Source organism: Salvelinus alpinus, chromosome 6 (assembly GCF_045679555.1).
Source record: "Salvelinus alpinus chromosome 6, SLU_Salpinus.1, whole genome shotgun sequence".
Lineage (NCBI taxonomy): Eukaryota > Metazoa > Chordata > Actinopteri > Salmoniformes > Salmonidae > Salvelinus > Salvelinus alpinus.
The window spans coordinates 29509456-29529459 of record NC_092091.1 but is presented as its reverse complement, the minus strand read 5'-3'; the positions used below and the strand labels follow the sequence as shown (position 1 = coordinate 29529459).

Genomic DNA, 20004 nt, shown 5'->3' with positions numbered 1-20004 from the left:
ATACATTATTTTATTTTTTGCAATATGTTATTGGGCTCATTTATGGGGGGAGATCATAGACGGATGATGTCGGCATAATTCGATTTTCATTCATATTAGAGTAGAACGTCCTTTTAAAAAGAAATGACATTCTCACAGTCCTATTAAAAACTGTCTGGGGGGGGCATGTCCCCTGTGCCTGCCCCACCCCCCGCGACCTTTTCCACTGCTGCAAAAACAAATATTTTTGGGGAAACATTGGACTCATGCACACAGACACACACACCACACGCAAAAACGTACACACACCATCCAAACTTGACACTAAATTAGGTTTCTTTTAATATTATAATTCTCTCTTATGCTATTCAACAGTTCAGTATGTACACACTGGTCATATCCCAAATGGCCCCCTAGTCCTCAAATAGTGCACCAGTCCTGACCAGGGCCCCAAAGGCTAGTTCCTGGGACCCAGATCAAGTCTAATCCCAGACTAAAAAAGCATGCTCAATACATGTGGTAAAGACATCAATCGAACTCGACCAAAATAATGGTAATGCCACACGTGTCCCTCCGTGGGGTATAAATCCAGAATCTCCTCATTGCCGGCCATCAAAATGTATGTGTTTACATTTACATTTACATTTAAGTCATTTAGCAGACGCTCTTATCCAGAGCGACTTACAAATTGGAAAGTTCATACATATTCATCCTGGTCCCCCCGTGGGGAATGAACCCACAACCCTGGCGTTGCAAGCGCCATGCTCTACCAACTGAGCCACACGGGACCACAATGTGTATTTCAAACTATGTTGGGGTAAAAATCTGAGTATAATGCTGGTATGGATGTCAACCCCAATACATGTTCATATCATTGTTACCAATCAACTGCATTACAGTTAGAAAAAGACAGACTGGCCAGATGAACCCAGGTGAAGGCTATGATCCCTTATTGATGTAATTTGTTAAATCCACTTTAAAATCATTGTAAATTAAGGAGACAGGTTAAAGAAGCCTTGAGACATGGATTGTGTATGTGTGCCATTGAGGCTGAAATGCCCCAAAAAATGATTAATGTGCCCTTGAACGGGGTATGGTAGTAGGTGCCAGGTGCACCGGTTTGAGTGTGTCAAACTGCAACGCTGTTGAGTTTTTCACATCCAACAGTTTCCCGTGTGTATCAAGAATGGTCCACCACCCAAAGGATGTACAGCCAATTTGACAACTGTAGGAAGCATTGGCGTTAACATGGGCCAGAATCCCTGTGGAACACTTGACACCTTGTAGAGTCCATGCCCTGATGAATTGAGGCTGTTCTGAGGGCAAAAAGGAGGGGGTGCAACTCAATATTAGGAAGATGTTCCTAATGTTTTCTACATTCAGTGTACATCATGAGAGAATTGACGAATATCCACTTTGTTAAATCAGATTTTTTGAATGGGCACCAATGACAGTGTCCCTCTTCTATCCCCCACGGTCTGCGGTCCATTGATCTCTTTATGGCATGTATAAAGAATCTCTATTGAAAGTGCTTTTAGTCCAGGAACAGGAATTGGGTCTGAGAAACAGGGGCTGAAACTAGTGGAATAGCATCCCTAGTCACTGGTCAGACAGCTCACATGGAGCAGATGTGAAATGGCAGCCAATTCCCTCTATACAGTGCACTACTTTTGGAGCCTTCTGCACTATACAGGGAATTGGATGCCATTTTGGATACAGCCACATCTGTCTGTCAGTCACAATCAGACTGACCCCAAAATCCCCCCCCCCCCCCCCATGGTCAGTTAGCCAGTCTCTCTCTCGCCACTGACCTGTGAGCGAGCGAGCGACCCCCCCCCCCCCCCCCCCCCCGCTATCCTGAGTCTTTGGGTTGAGTCCTTTGGCCTTGGTTCCCTCCTTTACACTGGATGGAGAGAGAGGTTTTGGCAGAAGGTGTGTGTGTGTGTGTGGGAGAGGAGATGTCAGGAGAAAAGTTAGGTATCCAGTAGGTCCTAGTGTGGAGGGGAACAGTTTATAGAGGACTCAACACCCAGTCCTTTATCAAGTCACTTCCTGCTGCTGGGGTCATTTCCTGTTCCTTTCTGGGGGGCCATGAGAGGAGGGGTTTATCATCCAGCTCCTCCTCCCATGGCTCAACCCTCTCTCCCCCGAGGCGAGACAGGTTATCCTTTCTCTCCTTCCTCCCTCCCTCCTGACCTTTTCTAAGGGTGTGGCAAGATCATGCGGTCCTCTATCAGTGTGTTGTCGGGGCCCAGCGACTCCACACACTGCTGGATGGTTGCTATGACACCAGACAGCCGTCTGTCCAGGGCAGCCAGGTGGGGCTCGGCCAGGACAGGGTTAATGGGGTCAAAGGTCAGGGCCTGTCTTAGGGCTGAACTCAGAGCCCCAGCTCTCAGCAGGTTCAACCTGTTCCACGTAGACACACGCACCCTGACGGCGGGAGGGAGGAATAGAGGGAGAGTAAGAGAGAACTGTTCATAAACACTAGAAATGGGTTGTGATTCCTTTGAGGAAATGTTGGTATTTTCAGTGTGTGTGTCTACTCACATGCAACACTGATATAGAGGGGCCAGAATGCTTCTTTCATCCAGAGCTGCATTCCCAAAACTGCAAACAACAAAACACCATAGTAAGGCATCTGAAGACAGCTTCTATCTCAAGGCCATGATACTGTTAAATAGCCATCACTAGCCGGCTAACACCCGGTTACTCAACCCTACACCTTCGAGGCTGCTACCCTATATACAGAGCCATGGAATCACCGGTCACTTTTAATAATGTTTACATACTGCTTTACTCATCTGTATATACTGTATTCTATTCTACTGTATTTTAGTCAATGCCACTCCGACATTGCTTGTTCTAATATTTATATATTTCTTAACTCCATTCTTTTACTTTTAGATTTGTGTATTGTTAGATATTACTAAACTGTTGGAGCTAGGAACACAAGCATTTCGCTACACACGCAAAACATCAGCTAAATATGTGTATATGACCAATAAAATTTGATTTGACAAGTTAAACCCTGACACACTTTCATAACACACATTCTAGCACAGTGTTTACCAACCCTGGTCCTCCAGTACCCCCAACAGTACACATTTTATTGTAACACCTGATTCATCTGGTCATTTTAATCATCAAGCCCTCATGTGCTGAATGAGGCGTGTTTGTCCAGAGCTATAATGAAACTGTGTGCTGTTGGGGGTTCTGGAGGACCAGGGTTGGGAAACACTACTCTATTTCACACTTAGCTCAGCAGATCAATCAACAGGGACCGAGGTAAAAGAGGAGTGGACTGGGGGATGGAGTTAGAGGTGAAAGGAGTTGCCAGCATGTCTAGAGTTTCTTTGTGTTTACACTTAGTGATGTGTTTGTGTTCTTCACCTCTTTGCGTTATCCAGCAGGATGAGCATGCTGGCTCCTCCGTCGTCTTGGAAACTCTCGTAGTGATGTCGGTCGGCGTTGCCGATGAGGTAATCAAAGATGGCTGTGTCTATGACGTCCAGCAGTCTGGGACCGGCGTCGTACGGAGGCATCTTCTTCACCGCATCACAGTAGCTCTCATCATACTCCCACCTACACACAGTTAAAGCATTTAGTTTTTTACTTTTCCTGTTTAAAAGAGAAGTATAAGCAGAGTACATTTTTGTAATTTAGCAACTTACAGGATCAATAAGAAACATTGGTAGATTTTTCACCTAATCAACTTGGGGATTTGAACCAGCGACCTTTCAGTTACTGGCCCAACGCTCTTAACCGCTAGGCTACCTGACGCCCTCTTAAAAAGAATCTGACCCCTTTTCCCCCAATTTCGCCTAAAATGACATCTAACAGCCTGTAGCTCAGGAGCTGAAGCAAGGATATGCATATTCTTGGTACCATTTGAAAGGAAACACTTTGAAGTTTGTGGGAGAATATAACATATTAGATCTGGTAAAAGATAATACAAACAAAAAACATGTGACGCATGGCAATACTGGATGAAATGTTATGTGCCGAAATGGTCAATTGATACATTTAAAGGAGAAGCTAATTTTTACAACCAAATCTCTATTTTGGATATAAATTGCATGTTATAGAAGTGTCCTTTTTTGTGATTTCAGTTGTTTTTGAGAAAATTACCCCAAATAGCAAATCACTTCCTCCTCGTCGTTGTGTAGTATGGGGGCCTGAAAAAACATGAACAAAGGCTCCAAATACGTCCTTTTAGAAACAGCAAAGCAGGTCTTTAGATGTTGTTCACATGAAATTGTGCCAATCTGAACTTTAACAGCAACGTTATATTCCATTTGTGCGACTTGAGCCATTTCCCATATGTAGCTGTTCCATTCTCCATGTAGCCTGCTGCTACAGGTGCCTAAATAAAGGAAACACCAACAGTGTCTCAACAAGGAGTTGGGCCACCAAAAGCTGCCAGGACAGCTTCAATGCGCCTTGGCATAGATTCACAAGTGTCCGGAACTTCCTATTTGGAAGCACCCCATGCTTCCAATATACTTTGTATATTTACTCACAGTATTTTGTCAGTTACCTGAAGAATGGATTTAGAGGTATCACTCGAGTCACAACAAAATGGAATACAACGTTGTGGACTGACACTATTTCATATCTAAAAGACCTGCATCACTATACTGAGAGCTTTGTTGTTCCAAAAAATACGTATTTTGATGTTTTTTGTTGTCTTTGTTCATGTTTTTTCAAAGCCCCCATACTACACAATGACGATGAGGAAGTGATTTGCTGTTGGGGTAAGTTTCTCAAACTACTGAAATCACAAGAGGTGTCTGGACCCTTCTATGACATGGCATTTACATTCTTTTTTTTTTTTTTTTTTTTTTACAACTACTGTAAATCAATTTAACTTCTCTTAAGGGTAAAACTATGTTTTGAGCAAAATAGTGTTGTTTTTTTATAGAAAAAAGGAGTTGGTCTGATGTCATTGGCCTCCCCCTTGCTTGAGGAACAAGACAAGGCAACTTGTGCCATGTCATGAGGATACCTGGACCACCTATTTAGATTTTTTGTTAAGTAAATTGGGTATTAAATGAGGTGAGTAGGACTTTAACATGCAAGCACAAATGCACACACCCCTACCTGGCCAGTTTGCCCTCCCTGTAGGTGCGTCCCCAGGGGTGTCTGTGTTTCTGGAGCGGCCAGACATCTGGCAGCCAGAGAGTTACTGATCCCTCCATCATCTCTCCTTCCGCACACGCCGGCTCACTCTCTCTACAGTAGTAACACTTCCCATAGAAACAACTATTATTACCTGGAGAGAGAGGAAGGGCCAGAGAGAAAATGGTTAACCATTTCCATTTAGAGAGAGATCCAGCCCACTGCTGCTTGAACCCAGACACACAACGTTATCTTATCAACTTTATAGGGAGTGGTACGTCTAAGAAAACATTATGGGTGGGACTGAAAAGAGCCCTCTAGTGTGTGTGTGTCTCACCCTGCATTAGAAAGGTACTGAGTAGCTGGTCCGTAGCGACAGGTTTGATCTCAGTCCTCAGGTTGACAAACCTCCCGACCACTAGGGGTGCTCTTCTGAAACCCAGGATCCTACAGCAGATAGATACACAGGACAGACAGTCACGTACCACTAGCAACACCAGTATCCAGATGGCCAAAACTAAAACGTATATATTTTAATGCATTAGGCCGATACGTGTGTGTGTACCTGTCCAGGTGAAAAGCTGCCACCTCTGCGTTGTGTCTGTCATAACCTGCATAAGGCTCTCCTTCTACCACATAGCCTCTACTATACCTGGAAAAAGAGCGAGAGAAATGGAGAGGGAGGGCGTGATTGAGAGAGTTATCCTCTTACGTAAGACACAGAATAAAAGCACCGTGCCTAATCTGACCCAACAAAAACCATACAACTCCGCAGCAGAGAACCAGAGGACTCTGTGTGTGTGTGTGTGTGTGTGTGTGTGTGTGTGTGTGTGTGTGTATTCTACCTCTCTCACCTCTTGGGTTTGAAGACCACCTTCTGCCCCCCGTCCAGTACTAGTAGAGCTTTGAGCTGGGTGCCCTTGTAGCCCACATCTGCCCGCTCCACTCGGGCAGTGCCCAGCGCGGAGAGGACGGCTGCCAGCTCGGGGGTCTCCTCAGGGTACACCTCCCTAGGGCCCACCCATTGGTTTGCCACCTCCCATGGAGACTGGAGGGTGTGTGTTAGCCGGTCACCGCGTGAGAGAGACAGGCCTGCCTCCATCTGGGAACAGACTTCCACATTTAATGCTCACAAGTACGCACACACAGTACACACACAGATATAAACATTGACAAGCACACAGACAGCCGTACCTTGCGGAAGGCCCGGAGGTCTCGTCGACTGGCTGCGGACCCCTCTCCTCCATCCAGCAGAAAGAGTTTGGCCAGCCCCAACAGGAGTAGCACGGCAACCAGCAACACCACGCGCTGTTTCAACTTCATCTCCTTGGCAACCTCACCCACCACCCCTGAGCCCTGTGTGTGTGTCTCTCTCCCCCGCCTCACCCCTGGAGCATGGCACCTGCCTCCCCCTCCAGTCGCCTCTCTCTCACACACACTATTTCAGAGGGGCAGGAGGTATGGCTCACTGTCTCACCACCAGACCCACAGCTAGCGCTGGTCCCTAATTTATCAGCAACCACCCTGTAGAGAGAGTAGAGGAGGACAGAGAGGACATTAGTGATGAAAAACAGTTTGATATAAATACAAAATAAGTTTGATTATAAATCCAAAAATGTAGACAGACATACAGACAGAAACAGCAGGAGCCTAGATGCGCCAGGCAGGAGCATGACAAAGTAATGTACTATTATTGGGCTCAGTAACATATTGCAGTCATTTGTGTGTCATTGTGGCTTAGAGACACACCCATACCTGACAAACCTGACTGACTCCTGGTTCCACAACCTGGGTTTTAAACCACACCTTTACTGACAACCTCAAACCCTACCAAACCTACTGTTTGTTCTAGCACTCTCTTCTTTAGAATGGGTAAAGGATCCATCCCTGAGGTCCTGGGCTGGCATGGTTACATGTGGTCTGCGGTTGTGAGGCCAGTTAGATGCAGTGCCAAATTCTCTAAAACAACTTGAGGCGGCTTATGGTAGAGAAATTAACTAAATTCTCTGGCAACAGCTCTGGTGGACATTCCTGCAGTCAGCATGCCAAATGCATTCTCCCTCAAAACGTGAGACATCTGTGGCATTGTGTTGTGACAAAATGTAACATTTTAGTGGCCTTTTGTCCCCAGCACAAGGTGCACCTGTGTAATGATAATTCTGTTTAATCAGCTTTTTGAAATGCCACACCTGTCAGGTGGATGGAGTATCTTGGCATAGGAGAAATACTCACTAACAAGGATGTAAAACAAATGTGCACAAAATGTGAGAGAAATAAGCTTTTTGTGTGTTTATATGTTGCGTCTATATTTTTGTTCAGTATCAGTCAGTACCTGGACATTTTTACATTCTTTAATGCTTACCATGTACCTGATTTTCCTATTTAACTGCATACTATTCTTTGGGTGCTGATATCCCATAGTAATTTAAAAAATCTCTATATAATTTTACGCTACCTCAGACAAGGGAGCCGTTTGTTAGTTAACGGAGAAGGAGATTGCCTGACGACTCAGTCTAATACTGCTGCTCTATCACTACATACATTCATTTTAGCGGGCGAAGTGGATGGGTAATCGGGCAAAGAAAGAGCAGCCTGCACAACAGATCTTTTTTGGTTTTGGTAGGGGGATCCATAGAATGCAATTTTATAAAAAACTGGATGTTAATCTTTCCCTTTCAAGACGATTCGATACGTATCTATCTATGTACATGGGCTCCGATACGGTTCAGTTTGAAACAATTCAGTGCACTAACATTTGTGTTTAAGTAGGTACCTGACCTGAGCCATCAAGAGAGACTAGACATCTACCACCCCACTACATCTCACAGAAATCACCATCACTCACTAATGAACTTGTCATTGTTGCAGATGTGTTTTAGATATTAATTTATCAACTTACAATTCAGCTGTGACATAGCCAATGAGCATATAGGATAACTTTAGATTTCACCCCCATTTCAAAATCAAATGGTTTTGACTGTTTAGAAGTTTAGTGAGCTTCTTTTTTCCTCCCGCTTTGGCCATGCAGTGTGCCTCGCAAAAGTGATTCCTCGTTATGAAATGATCAATTTTACCCTGTGTATCTAAAAATGACCATATACACTGACTGTTTAAAGCAAAACTACCAAAACTATTGCTGATTGTAAAGAATTCCCTCTCCAGGATGTTAGGCTAAATTACCACCTGTTTACCTAATTTGGCTGGTGCCGTGTTGTCTAGGTCTCACCCATCCTTACCCCTCTTAGTCAACATGTGAGAGATCATTAGATTGCAGCCCAGCCAATCAGGGAGTAGCCATGTGCCTCATCCCTGCCCATACCTCCAGGATGCAGTGCTTCTGGTTTGTGAATGGACAGTCAGCCCAGACCATGCTCTCACAAGGGTATAAGTAAATCCCCTCTCAGATAGTATTTTTCCTTCCCAGTGTAATTGCTTGTGAGAGCTTGGTTGTATTCATGGGTTTGGGTTGCATGAAAGAATCTAAGTTTATTATTTGTTCTTATCGCACTGTGTGCTAGTATAGCTGGTGTTGCTTAGTTTCTCCATCTCATTACTATTGTGTTAATAGCTACTTATATTATTGCCGGTAACAATTAGCCAGTACTTCCTATTATCTATTTGTTATCCATTTCATACAGTGCTTTTATTGCTTGTTACTATGTAATAGCCTGCCATTCCCTGTGTATTTATACAGTCCCGTTACTCCCCGTTATTGTCATCCATTCATAGTATTCTATTCAGTGCCACTTCTTCCATTATTATATCCATTACATGTATATTGTAGTTATTGTATTTATCATAGCTTCATTCCATGTTTCTATTCTGTTTTAGACCTATACCCAGCTGTAATAGGTCAATAAAGTAATCTGTTTGGAATACTCTGGAGGTTGTCTTGTCTCTCGAATAGGAGATAGGTATCAGTAAAGCCACAGGCCTGTTTATTCTGGAGGTTCTACCTCACAAATGTGTGGCTTACTGAACATGATATATGGCAACCTCCAGAGGTCCTGCAGAGGACCTGACATCCAGCCCATGAGTGGTCCGGAGCAGGAGGCCTTGAGGGACTATGTTACCAGTTATCCCCCAGCCAGTGATGCCCCTTGAGCCGCAGCGCCATCACATTTGGATTATACCTACACCCCGGGACAGGTAGGGGCTTCCGCGATGTCACCTCCACCTGTGGAATAGTATTCGGCACCAGGTGGGGCTGCATCCCCAACAGTGTCAGGGAGTTGCAGCGCCGTGGACATCACTGACTATGTTGTATGGAGTACAGGAAGCATGTTTTGCCAATATCGAATATTGAGTATAGAGGGTCTGATTTGCCTATTGCAACAACAGACCAGATCCCAGGCTTCCTCCAATCAGGGGATCCGTCTCCGACAGGTTGCAGTGGAGGATATAGGACGGTCTTATGCAGTTCAGCAGCAGGAAGCCGCCTCTCCTCTAACGGTTGCTACTGAGACCGGGCAGGGACACATCATGATCCCAGCCCCCACTGGTCATCAGGAGCTGCCTGCTATAGAGACTGAGCCCACACCGGATATCATTCCCAGGCCCCTCTCCGCTGCGGTGGAGTCTGTGGAGACCTTAGCCAGGCGGCACTCTGTACTGCGCGGCGTCAAAGCCTCAGGGGGCCTCCCCTTTTCTCAGCAGTGGGGTGGCATAACTCTCTACACCACCCACTGGCACACGAACAGTCTCAGCCTCAAGAATGTCCACTGCCATGGTCTTGTTTAGAGCAGGTCACAAGGTTCTCATTTCTGTAGAGAGGAGTGTCGATCTGCCACAGTCTCTCCACATGCCTGTATAGATCCACTGGAGGAGAGGCAGTGGTAGTTAACAAACAGGTAGTGTCCTTAACACTGGGCCATGTAAGCCTTGCAGCTGCGCAAATGGTCAACCACAACTGGTACAGGGTGAGTTGTCTGCCATCCTGAATGACCCTCCATCAGAGTGGGAGATGCCCAGGTGCTGGAGGACTTTATCAGTGGGAGGCCTGGTGGGTATTCTAAACAAGCTCCTTTGTGGGTCCCATGTGGACAGCCTACCGGGATATCTTAGCTGAGCACTTTTCCCAAGGGAATACTGCAAGATGGAGGCCCACAGACATACACACACAGACTTTGCTGATTGGCTGGTGAGGAAAGAGGCAGTAATGCAGGTAGCTAGGAAATCCACTGACCTCTACCCCACGGAGAGGCCTGCAGAGAGCACCACCTTCTCTCTCTCTGGTGTGCACCAGGTCACGGTAGAGCATAAGCCTAGTGGACCTAACAAAGGACAGACCAGGGTTAATGACAGGTTTAAGCCTTTTTGCCCCTTGTGATTCTAAGAATCACTACTTCAAATAACTGCACCGACTTTTCCAAGTTGAATACTGCACAGCGGTCCTCCTGGGTCCAACAGAAGGACAGGTGTCTCAGATGCGGATGGGGACACAAAGACAGTGAATGTACACTAAAGAAGCCCTGTGGCACATGTGGGGAGATGCACTGTAGAGAAGGGAGAGAGGCTGGGATGAATCGATCACAGACAAGCTGCTCTGTGCGGCAGTCCTGGGAGCAGGAACTACTTCACCTGATGTCTATAACCATGCCACGGTGCTACACCCTAACCGGTGTCGACTAGCAATTGTACACGAGAGGGCGTGCTAAAATACTTTTTTAGCACGGCTGTGCTGCGGTCATAGGTACGAGGTTGCCGAGTACCGTAGATCAGCACAGCCATGCTAAAAAAAGTAGTTATGTACAACCTTGTGTACAATTAACGGGTTAGCAATTCAATAAAAACATTTAAATAAATGTATTCATATGCTACTATTTCATTCCTCAATGAAAATATAGGCCTTATCCCGACATCTATGGTTGCTAGCCAAGCCGGCTGGCCGTTCATTCTATCAATGCCACTCCAACATTGCTCGTCCTAATATTTATTTATTTCTTAATTCCATTCTTTTACTTTTAGATTTGTGTATTGCTGTGAATTGTTATACTACTGCACTGTTGGAGCTAGGAACACAAGCATTTCCATACACCCGCAATAACATCTGCTAAATATGTGTATGTGACCAATACAATTAGATTTTATATATCCATGAAAATGATGATGATTCGTAATTTCGACTGGCTGACAAAAGATGTCCGTTCATTCTATCGGTTAGGTTGTTAGACTCGACAGTCGTGAAGTGTTTTTATTATATATCTATGGACGCGACCCAGTCGTTCGTTCTATATGTTTCATAGCCATGCTGGCTGGCAACGCTCTTATCCCTTGCATGCTAGCTAGCCAACTACAGCTAACACAGTCACGTCAAACCGTGCAGCTAGAATAACAGCAAAGTAGCTGCATTTCATTTAGTTGAACCTGTTTCTATTGACATTTTTGTGTGTGATCAAATTTCAATATTGAAACTGTTGCAAATGTCTAGAGAAAGGATGGCAATGTTTGTACAAACCCCTGTTGCAAACCAAATGTTAAGATAGAAGCATGGGGAACTAATGTCTAGATGCTTTTTACAGTGGAAATGAAGTTAACTTCGGGCTAGGGGGCAGTATTTTCACTTCCAGATGAAAAGCGTGCCCAAAGTAAACTGCCTGCTACTCAGGCCCAGAAGCTAGGATATGCATATCATTGGTATATTTAGATTTAGCTTTCTAAAACGGGTTGAATAATGTCTGTGAGTAACAGAACTGGTATACACACAACAGCTGTTGCCAGAGAAATTAATATTCATTTCTCTACCATAAGCCACCTCCAACGTCGTTTTAGAGAATTTGGCAGTATGCCCAACCAGTCTCTCAACCGCAGACCACGTGTAACCATGCCAGCCCAGGATCTCCACATCAGGCTTCGTCACCTGCGGGATGGTCTGAGACGAGCCACCCGGTTAGCTGATGAAACTGTGGGTTTGCACAACCAAAAAAGGTCTGCTCAACCTGTCAGAAACCGTCTCAGTGAAGCTCATCTGCATGCTCATTGTCCTCACCAGGGTCTTGACCTGACAGCAGTTCAGTGTCATAACTGACTTCAGTGGATAAATGCTCACCTTCGATGGCGCTGGAGAAGTGTGCACTTCACTGATGAAACCTGGTTTCAACTGTACCAGGGAAATGGCAGAAAGAGTGTGTGGGCGAGTGGTTTGCAGATGTCAACGTTGTGAACAGAGTGCCCCGCGGTGGGGTTATGGTTTGGCAGGCTTAAGCTACGGACAACGAACACAATTGCATTTTATCGATGGCAATTTGAATGCACAGAGATACTGTGACTAGATCCTGAGGCCTATTGTCGTGCCATTCATCCGCTGCCTTCATCTCATGTTTCAGTATGGTAATGCACCGCCACATGTCGCAAGGATCTGTACACTATTCCTGGAAGCTGAAAATGTCCCAGTTCTTCCATGGTCTGCAGACTCACCAGACATGTCACCCATTGAGCATGTTTGGGATGCTCTGGATTGACGTGAACGGCAGATTGTTCCATATCCCGCAACTTCGCACAGTCATTGAAGAGTGGGACAACATTCCACAGGCCACAATCAACAGCCTGATTAACTCCATGCAAAGGAGATGCGCTGCATGAGGCAAATGGTGGTCACACCAGATACGGACTGGTTTTCTGATCCACTACCCTTATATTTCTGTTAAGTGTACTTTGTCTTGATTGCAAAACACATAGACCCCCATTTAGAAGAAGTCTGTTTAATAATAATTTCCTGTGTTCATTGTCTCATATCAACCAGCTGAAGGAACACCATGGACAATCGGTAGAGTAAGTTCAAATATAATTTTATTCAACATTCGTGATAGGAACAAAAAACAAACATCCCTTGTCTATGTAAATATGTGTGGCCTTGCCTCCACAATTGAAGGCATTGCCACGTTTCGTGACTAACTGGACACGAGTTAAATTGTTTTGCTAGGCTTCTCTCAGACTCTCATACAGTCAGGCTTAGCTCTCTAGAATTGAAGGGTGTATAGCTAGCCAGCCCTTGAGTTCTCAATCAAAGCCCTATGGATGACTGCTGGATCAATGAACTACAATACGAATGTTCAGTTGTAACGTTTCGGAACGTTAATAATCCTCCCTTGCGATACGGTTTTGGAAACCTTTGGAACTTAACTTTCACATCAGCTAGAAATAATACTTCAAATACAAATGATATACTTACTGTACGCAGTTTAGCAAAGTTGCATCCAGCAGAATTTTCAAAAACATAGTTTGAAACTTCCTCCCCAGTTACACCCCATTGGGGAGAATCTCAATTGGTTTCCTTGATTCCTAGCTTTCTCTCTCTTCCCTCTGACCTCCTCCAATGGATTTTGAGAAGGAGGCGAGGAGATAAAGGAAACCAATTGAGATTCTTCCTCGGAGACATTTGAAGCGGAAATTGGAGGGGAGGAAGTGCACACTGGTTGGACGCTGTGTCCTTGAAAATATAGCCGGGTGCAACTTTTATATTTGGAACATTTATTTCCAGTTTATATGAAAGCTCCAATTGTTTCCAAAACTGTATGGCGTGTGAGGCGTATTTGCGAAGACAGAACATTTGGGCAGCAAAGGGCCATCTCAAATCAATGTTTATTTGTCACGTGCGCTGAATACAACAGGTGTAGACCTTACAGTGAAATGCTTACTTACAGGCTCTAACCAACAGTGCAAAAAAAGGTATTAGGTGAACAATAGGTAAGTAAAGAAATAAAAACAACAGTAAAAAAGACAGTGAAAAATCTTCCTCAAGGCTAAAGGCGATGTTCAATGCGCTCAATGTAATTAAACGGAATTTGAGTCATAATGAATAAGGGTAAAGTCAGGCTCAGCTGAGATGGATGTATTGATCGGTAGGTAATGGGTGTTTTCAGGACGAAGATATTGATCAGATTTCATGTCCATAGATGGGGGTTGTTGTGATATTTGGGGCAAATAAGCAAAATACCTGCAAATCAATTGGCCTGTATAACAATGGATATGCCATCTTCAGTAACATAAGCATACTGCAACTATCCAACTATTTGAGCTCTCCACAACTCAAAAAGGACAGATTGCCCTACCTAATGACGTGAGCACCATGTCCTTGCCATAATATGTCAAAGTGACACTGTCAATGTCAGAATCACCATAGCTCCAAAAAACTTTTCAAAAACAGGTTTTTGTGTGACAGTCAGCTGGAATAAGCATAATCAACAACAGCAATCATGTTTCCTTCAAATGAAAAGGACTCTCTTGTGAGCTTCAATTAGGAAGCCCAACATATGGGTCATTCTTGGGCTGGGGTAATATATATACAGTGAGGGAAAAAAGTATTTGATCCCCTGCTGATTTTGTTCGTTTGCCCACTGACATTGAAATGATCAGTCTGTAATTTTAATGGTAGGTTTATTTGAACAGTGAGAGACAGAATATCAACAAAAAAATCCAATGTCAAAAATTTTATAAATTGATTTGCATTTTAATGAGGGAAATAAGTATTTGACCCCTCTGCAAAACATGACTTAGTACTTGGTGGCAAAACCCTTGTTGGCAATCACAGAGGTCAGATGTTTCTTGTAGTTGGCCACCAGGTTTGCACACATCTCAGGAGGGATTTTGTCCCACTCCTCTTTGCAGATCTTCTTCAAGTCATTAAGGTTTCGAGGCTGACGTTTGGCAACTCGAACCTTCAGCTCCCTCCACAGATTTTCTATGGGATTAAGGTCTGGAGACTGGCTAGGCCACTCCAGGACCTTAATGTGCTTTTTCTTGAGCCACTCCTTTGTTGCCTTGGCCGTGTGTTTTGGGTCATTGTCATGCTGGAATACCCATCCACGACCCATTTTCAATACCCTGGCTGAGGGAAGGAGGTTTTCACCCAAGATTTGACGGTACATGGCCCCGTCCATCGTCCCTTTGATGCGGTGAAGTTGTCCTGTCCCCTTAGCAGAAAAACACCCCCAAAGCATAATGTTTCCACCTCCATGTTTGACGGTGGGGATGGTTTCTTGGGGTCATAGGCAGCATTCCTCCTCCTCCAAACACGACAAGTTGAGTTGATGCCAAAGAACTCAATTTTGGTCTCGTCTGACCACAACACGTTCACCCAGTTGTCCTCTGAATCATTCAGATGTTCATTGGCAAACTTCAGACGAGCATGTATATGTGCTTTCTTGAGCAGGGGGACCTTGCGGGCGCTGCAGGATTTCAGTCCTTCACGGCGTAGTGTGTTACCAATTGTTTTCTTGGTGACTATGGTCCCAGCTGCCTTGATATCATTGACAAGATCCTCCTGTGTAGTTCTGGGCTGATTCCTCACCATTCTCATGATCATTGCAACTCCACGAGGTGAGATCTTTCATGGAGCCCTAGGCCAAGGGAGTTTGACAGTTCTTTTGTGTTTCTTCCATTTGCGAATAATCGCACCAACTGTTGTCACCTTCTCACCAAGCTGCTTGGCAATGGTCTTGTAGCCCATTCCAGCCTTGTGTAGATCTACAATCTTGTCCCTGACATCCTTGGAGAGCTCTTTGGTCTTGGCCATGGTGGAGAGTTTGGAATCTGATTGATTGATTGCTTCTGTGGACAGGTGTCTTTTATACAGGTAAGAAACTGAGATTAGGAGCACTCCCTTTAAGAGTGTGCTCCTAATCTCAGCTCGTTACCTGTATGAAAGACACCTGGGAGCCAGAAGTCTTTCTGATTGAGAGGGGGTCAAATACTTATTTCCCTCATTAAAATGCAAATCAATTTATAACATTTTTGACATGCGTTTTTCTGGATATTTTTGTTGTTATTCTGTCTCTCACTGTTCAAATAAACCTACCATTAAAATTATAGACTGATCATTTCTTTGTCAGTGGGCAAACGTACAAAATCAGCAGGGGATCAAATACTTTTTTCCCTCACTGTATATATAAAATGTTTTACTAAAATGTTTTACTAAAATAAATGCATTTTCTTAACACCCCCACAACATTAAGTACATATTAAACCTTCAAGAAAACATTCCCACTTCAGGCATTAAAGCCCTTTTATTGTTGTCCATTTTTGTCTGATATGGACACTATTTATCTTCAACCCCGTCAGACAATATGGAAGTTGTCTGAATATGATTATAAAAGATACTTGTTATAAAATCAACATTTACCTAATGCTCATGTGTCCCCCAAACCAATGAAATTATTATAATATTAAATGTAAAATAACAGAATTTTGCTATATTAAACCCTGAAATAGACACATTGTGTGTCAGTGGGCTCATTTAAATAAAAAAATACTTTCAATTCAGAATTTTAACAAATCTAATATTTTTGGGATTGTCCTTAACATTTCAGACTGAGCTCAGAAAACATTCAATTCATATTTATTAATCTTTGCCATTTTATTTAACATATTGTCATGTGACGGGGTTGAGACTAGGGTGACAGGGTTGAATACTGTAACGGGTTGAAGAGATTGGTTTCCATATAAAAAAAAAAAATCCATCCAAACATTTAATTTCATTGTATTCAACCATGTAACAAGGACATTATATATATTTAGAATAATCTGGGTTTTATTAACCAAACAAATAAAAACATCCGGCATTAGGGTAATTAATAACATTCAACAGGTTTCATCAGAAAAGTTCAAAGTGTCATCAAACTGTAGGAACATTTTCCAAGGGCATTTGGAACGCGAGAACAGCTGTAACTACAGCAGGAGTGTCAGCATGACTATCCTTCTTCTCAGGAGCACCATATTCACTCATTCTGGCCCACACGTCTCTCTCAACCTCTACGTGGCAGGATGTCACACGCTGTGGTGGTGGAATCATCTCAAGGACTTCATCAAACTGATACCAGTGGATGTCGTCTCGAAGGCCAGAAAAATCTGTTAGGTCCTACACGATGCATACATTTCACTTGCACACATTTTTATCCGTTCTGAGGATGATGCCTGGAAAAAGGTCATCATCGTATTCCACTATACACTGCCCAAGAAGACCTGCATTTGGTCCACAGGTTGGGGATTTTCCTCATTGGCTGGCTGTTCTGGAGCAGCCAGGACCTTCTGCCTGAAACTGAAGTGCTGTGTGTTAAAGCATGCACAGAGTAGGTCCTTCTTTGTTGAACAATGGCAGCTGACATCAGCTCACCAGGAGCAAGGGTGATGACCTGATCTGGACTTTGTGGAGGAGTGGTCAAGTTCCTCAGTGCTTCTTTCCTCTCATTGCTTCTTACGTATGCTGTTCTCCACTGTTTACGCTTCTGATGCTGGTCTCTTACTGAAATCACTGATCTTTTTCCCTGCCGTAACATTTATTTTCCATCTCTGACGTTCTCTCTCTCAAGGTAGTGTTCCCTTTTTTCTGGGTCAGCATTTTGACGTGCACGACACTGCCTTTGTCTTTCTGCTGTTGATGTGGGTGCCATCATTCCCTAGATGTTTCAATGGATAACGTTAAATCAAAGATTCTTCGAATATATACAAGTATACACTATAATCCTTGAGTAATTTAGGATCTAGAGCGACTTAAAGGAACAACTGCCTTAAAATCAATTTTTTTGTTCACATGGAATACATTACAGCATGTTTCATAAGTGAATATAAATAATGTATTGAATAATTAATTTGTTTAGATGCAATCATCATAAATAAAGTAAATAACTCAACGCTGTCGCAGGTTTAGTTTTTTGGTTCAAAATGGCCTCTGCTCCTCATGTGGTGAAGGACAGGAGACCATATGATGGTGTGCATGAAATTAATAGATTGTATATCTTTATGGGTTAAAGTATCATTTTGAAAGTACTAGTTTTCCATCTTTATTTCATGTAACGGGTTTGAGTTGGTCAGCTCGACGATCCCCACCTGACTTTAAAAAATAACAAAATACAGAAATAAAAGAATGTGATTACTTGCCTGTTTCTGTACCATGCAGTTGACAACAACAACCACTGCGACCTGTATGCTCTCGTCGGCTGGCCCTCGCTACATAATCGTCGCCAGACCCACTGGCTCCAGGTCATCTATAAGTCTTTGCTAGGTAAAGCTCTGCCTTCTCAGCTCACTGGTCACCATAACACCCACCCGTAGCAAGCGCTCCAGCAGGTATATCTCACTGGTCATCCCCAAAGCCAACACCCACTTTAGCCGTCTTTCCTTCCAGTTCTCTGCTGCCAATGACTGGAAAGAATTGCAAAAATCGCTGAAGTTGGAGACTTATATCTCCCTCACTAACTTTAAGCATCAACTATCTGAGCAGCTTACCGATCACTGCAGCTGTACATAGCCAATCTGTAAATAGCCCACCCAACTACCTACCTCATCCCCATATTGTTTTTTACTTTTTTTTTTGCACACCAGTATTTCTACTTGCACATCATCATCTGCACATCTATAACTTGTGTTAATTTGCTAAATTTTAATTACTATGGCCTATTTATTGCCTTACTCCATTTGCACACACAGTATATAGATTGTGTTATTGACTGTACTTTTGTTCATCCTATGTGTAACTCTGTTTTTTGTCACTTTGCTTTATCTTGACCAGGTAGCAGTTGTAAATGAGAACTTGTTCTCAACTGACCTACCTGGTTAAATCAAGGTAAAAAAAAAAAAAAAAAGTGGAATGATGTCACTTCCTGTTAATGACGGCGCATAAGGGTGGACTTTGGTTGGTTTAGTTGGTGTGATGGGGTTGAGTGTAGACTGAGGGAAAATTGTGTGATTTTATTCAATTATACTTTCGCAACAAAAACAAGTTTGCATTAATGGCAAAAGTAATTAATTATGTGCACATTTTAATATTCATTTCCCAAGTAAAAATAAATATTTTTTATAAAAGTTTAAATTAATGCTATATTTATTTCCATTCATTATGCTGGACATTTCCATTTATATACAACATCTTTTAACATTTCATTTTGGTGACCCAATACTTGAAATAAAGTCAGAGGGACTGAAATATTACCCGAGCCCAAAAATGACCCACATACATACACATGAAACTGAACCAGAATCTGGTTTTACAGATCAGAAGACATTGATATGATTCGCCATATCAACGCCTCCTGTGCCAGATTCTGGTTCACATGAAACTGTCTTGTTGAAAATGAATGAAAAAGGCATACCAGTAACTGAGGACAACCCGTGAATTAACGTTAACTGGCTAAGTTAAACATCTGTCTAGCGGTGGCCACGCAGGCAGGAATGACTCGAGCTGCCTTCCACACAATCGGTCTTTCATGGGACCAACAACATTGCTAGCCTTCTAGCTAGCTGGTTGGTTGGTTGGTTGGAAATAGCAAAGGCCCACACAAAGACAATAACGTTACAGTATGGTTTAGAAACTGGCCCACAGCTAGGTAGACATATACTCTGTAGCTAGCAACGTAGCCCATACTAGACGTTAACTACCTTTCATACCTTGGCTTGGGTTCTCGAGAGCATCTAACTAACGTTAGCAAGCTCCAGCAATGCAGCAACTTACAGTACTAACGTAGCTACTGTACCTAGCTAACGAACTGCATCGATATTTTCCACATCAAAGCTTGCGTAGATTGCTGACGAGCTAGCTAGTACTGTACCTACAGTACCTAGCGAGTAAACTAACATTAGTCGTTATCAAAAATGTATGAATATAGGCTAGCTAGCTTGCCAACGTTAATTGTAAAGATGTGCCTTTAGCTAGTTGGTAAGTCTAATAAATGGCTTACCTTTCACGATTACCGCTAACGTTACTGGATGTCAAACGACGACAATGCACCAGTCAGGGTGTGCTTGGTATTTTGTGTGGAACTGTGTATTCACCAATAGGCTGTCAAAAAGGGATAATTTCTCCATCCCTTTGCTCTCCTTTCCTTCGATTCCTCCTACCTTAGCGTTTACACTTCCGAAACATTTCCTCAAGCACACCGCCACCTAAATCTTAAAGAGACCAGGACCTATTTA

The 20004-nt window shown here is 43.4% G+C and overlaps 1 protein-coding gene across 3 annotated transcripts; it reads right to left on the bottom strand.

Moving 5' to 3' along the window:
* Positions 1-1854: 1854 nt before the first annotated feature.
* fam20b (FAM20B glycosaminoglycan xylosylkinase) lies at positions 1855-20004 on the bottom strand. Of its 3 annotated transcripts, XM_071406187.1 has the most exons (10): positions 19770-20004; positions 10286-10373; positions 6295-6624; positions 5955-6202; positions 5666-5752; positions 5438-5547; positions 5083-5254; positions 3373-3564; positions 2530-2589; positions 1855-2412 (listed from the first exon to the last, which is right to left on the bottom strand). In XM_071406187.1, exons 3-10 carry the CDS (start codon positions 6421-6423, stop codon positions 2181-2183), a joined length of 1230 nt encoding a protein of 409 aa, XP_071262288.1. In that variant the 5' UTR covers positions 6424-6624; positions 10286-10373; positions 19770-20004; the 3' UTR covers positions 1855-2180. The 3 variants fall into 3 exon arrangements, with proteins under 3 accessions (XP_071262288.1, XP_071262287.1, XP_071262290.1); XM_071406186.1 differs by lacking the exon at positions 10286-10373; XM_071406189.1 differs by lacking the exons at positions 10286-10373; positions 19770-20004 and adding an exon at positions 6732-6816.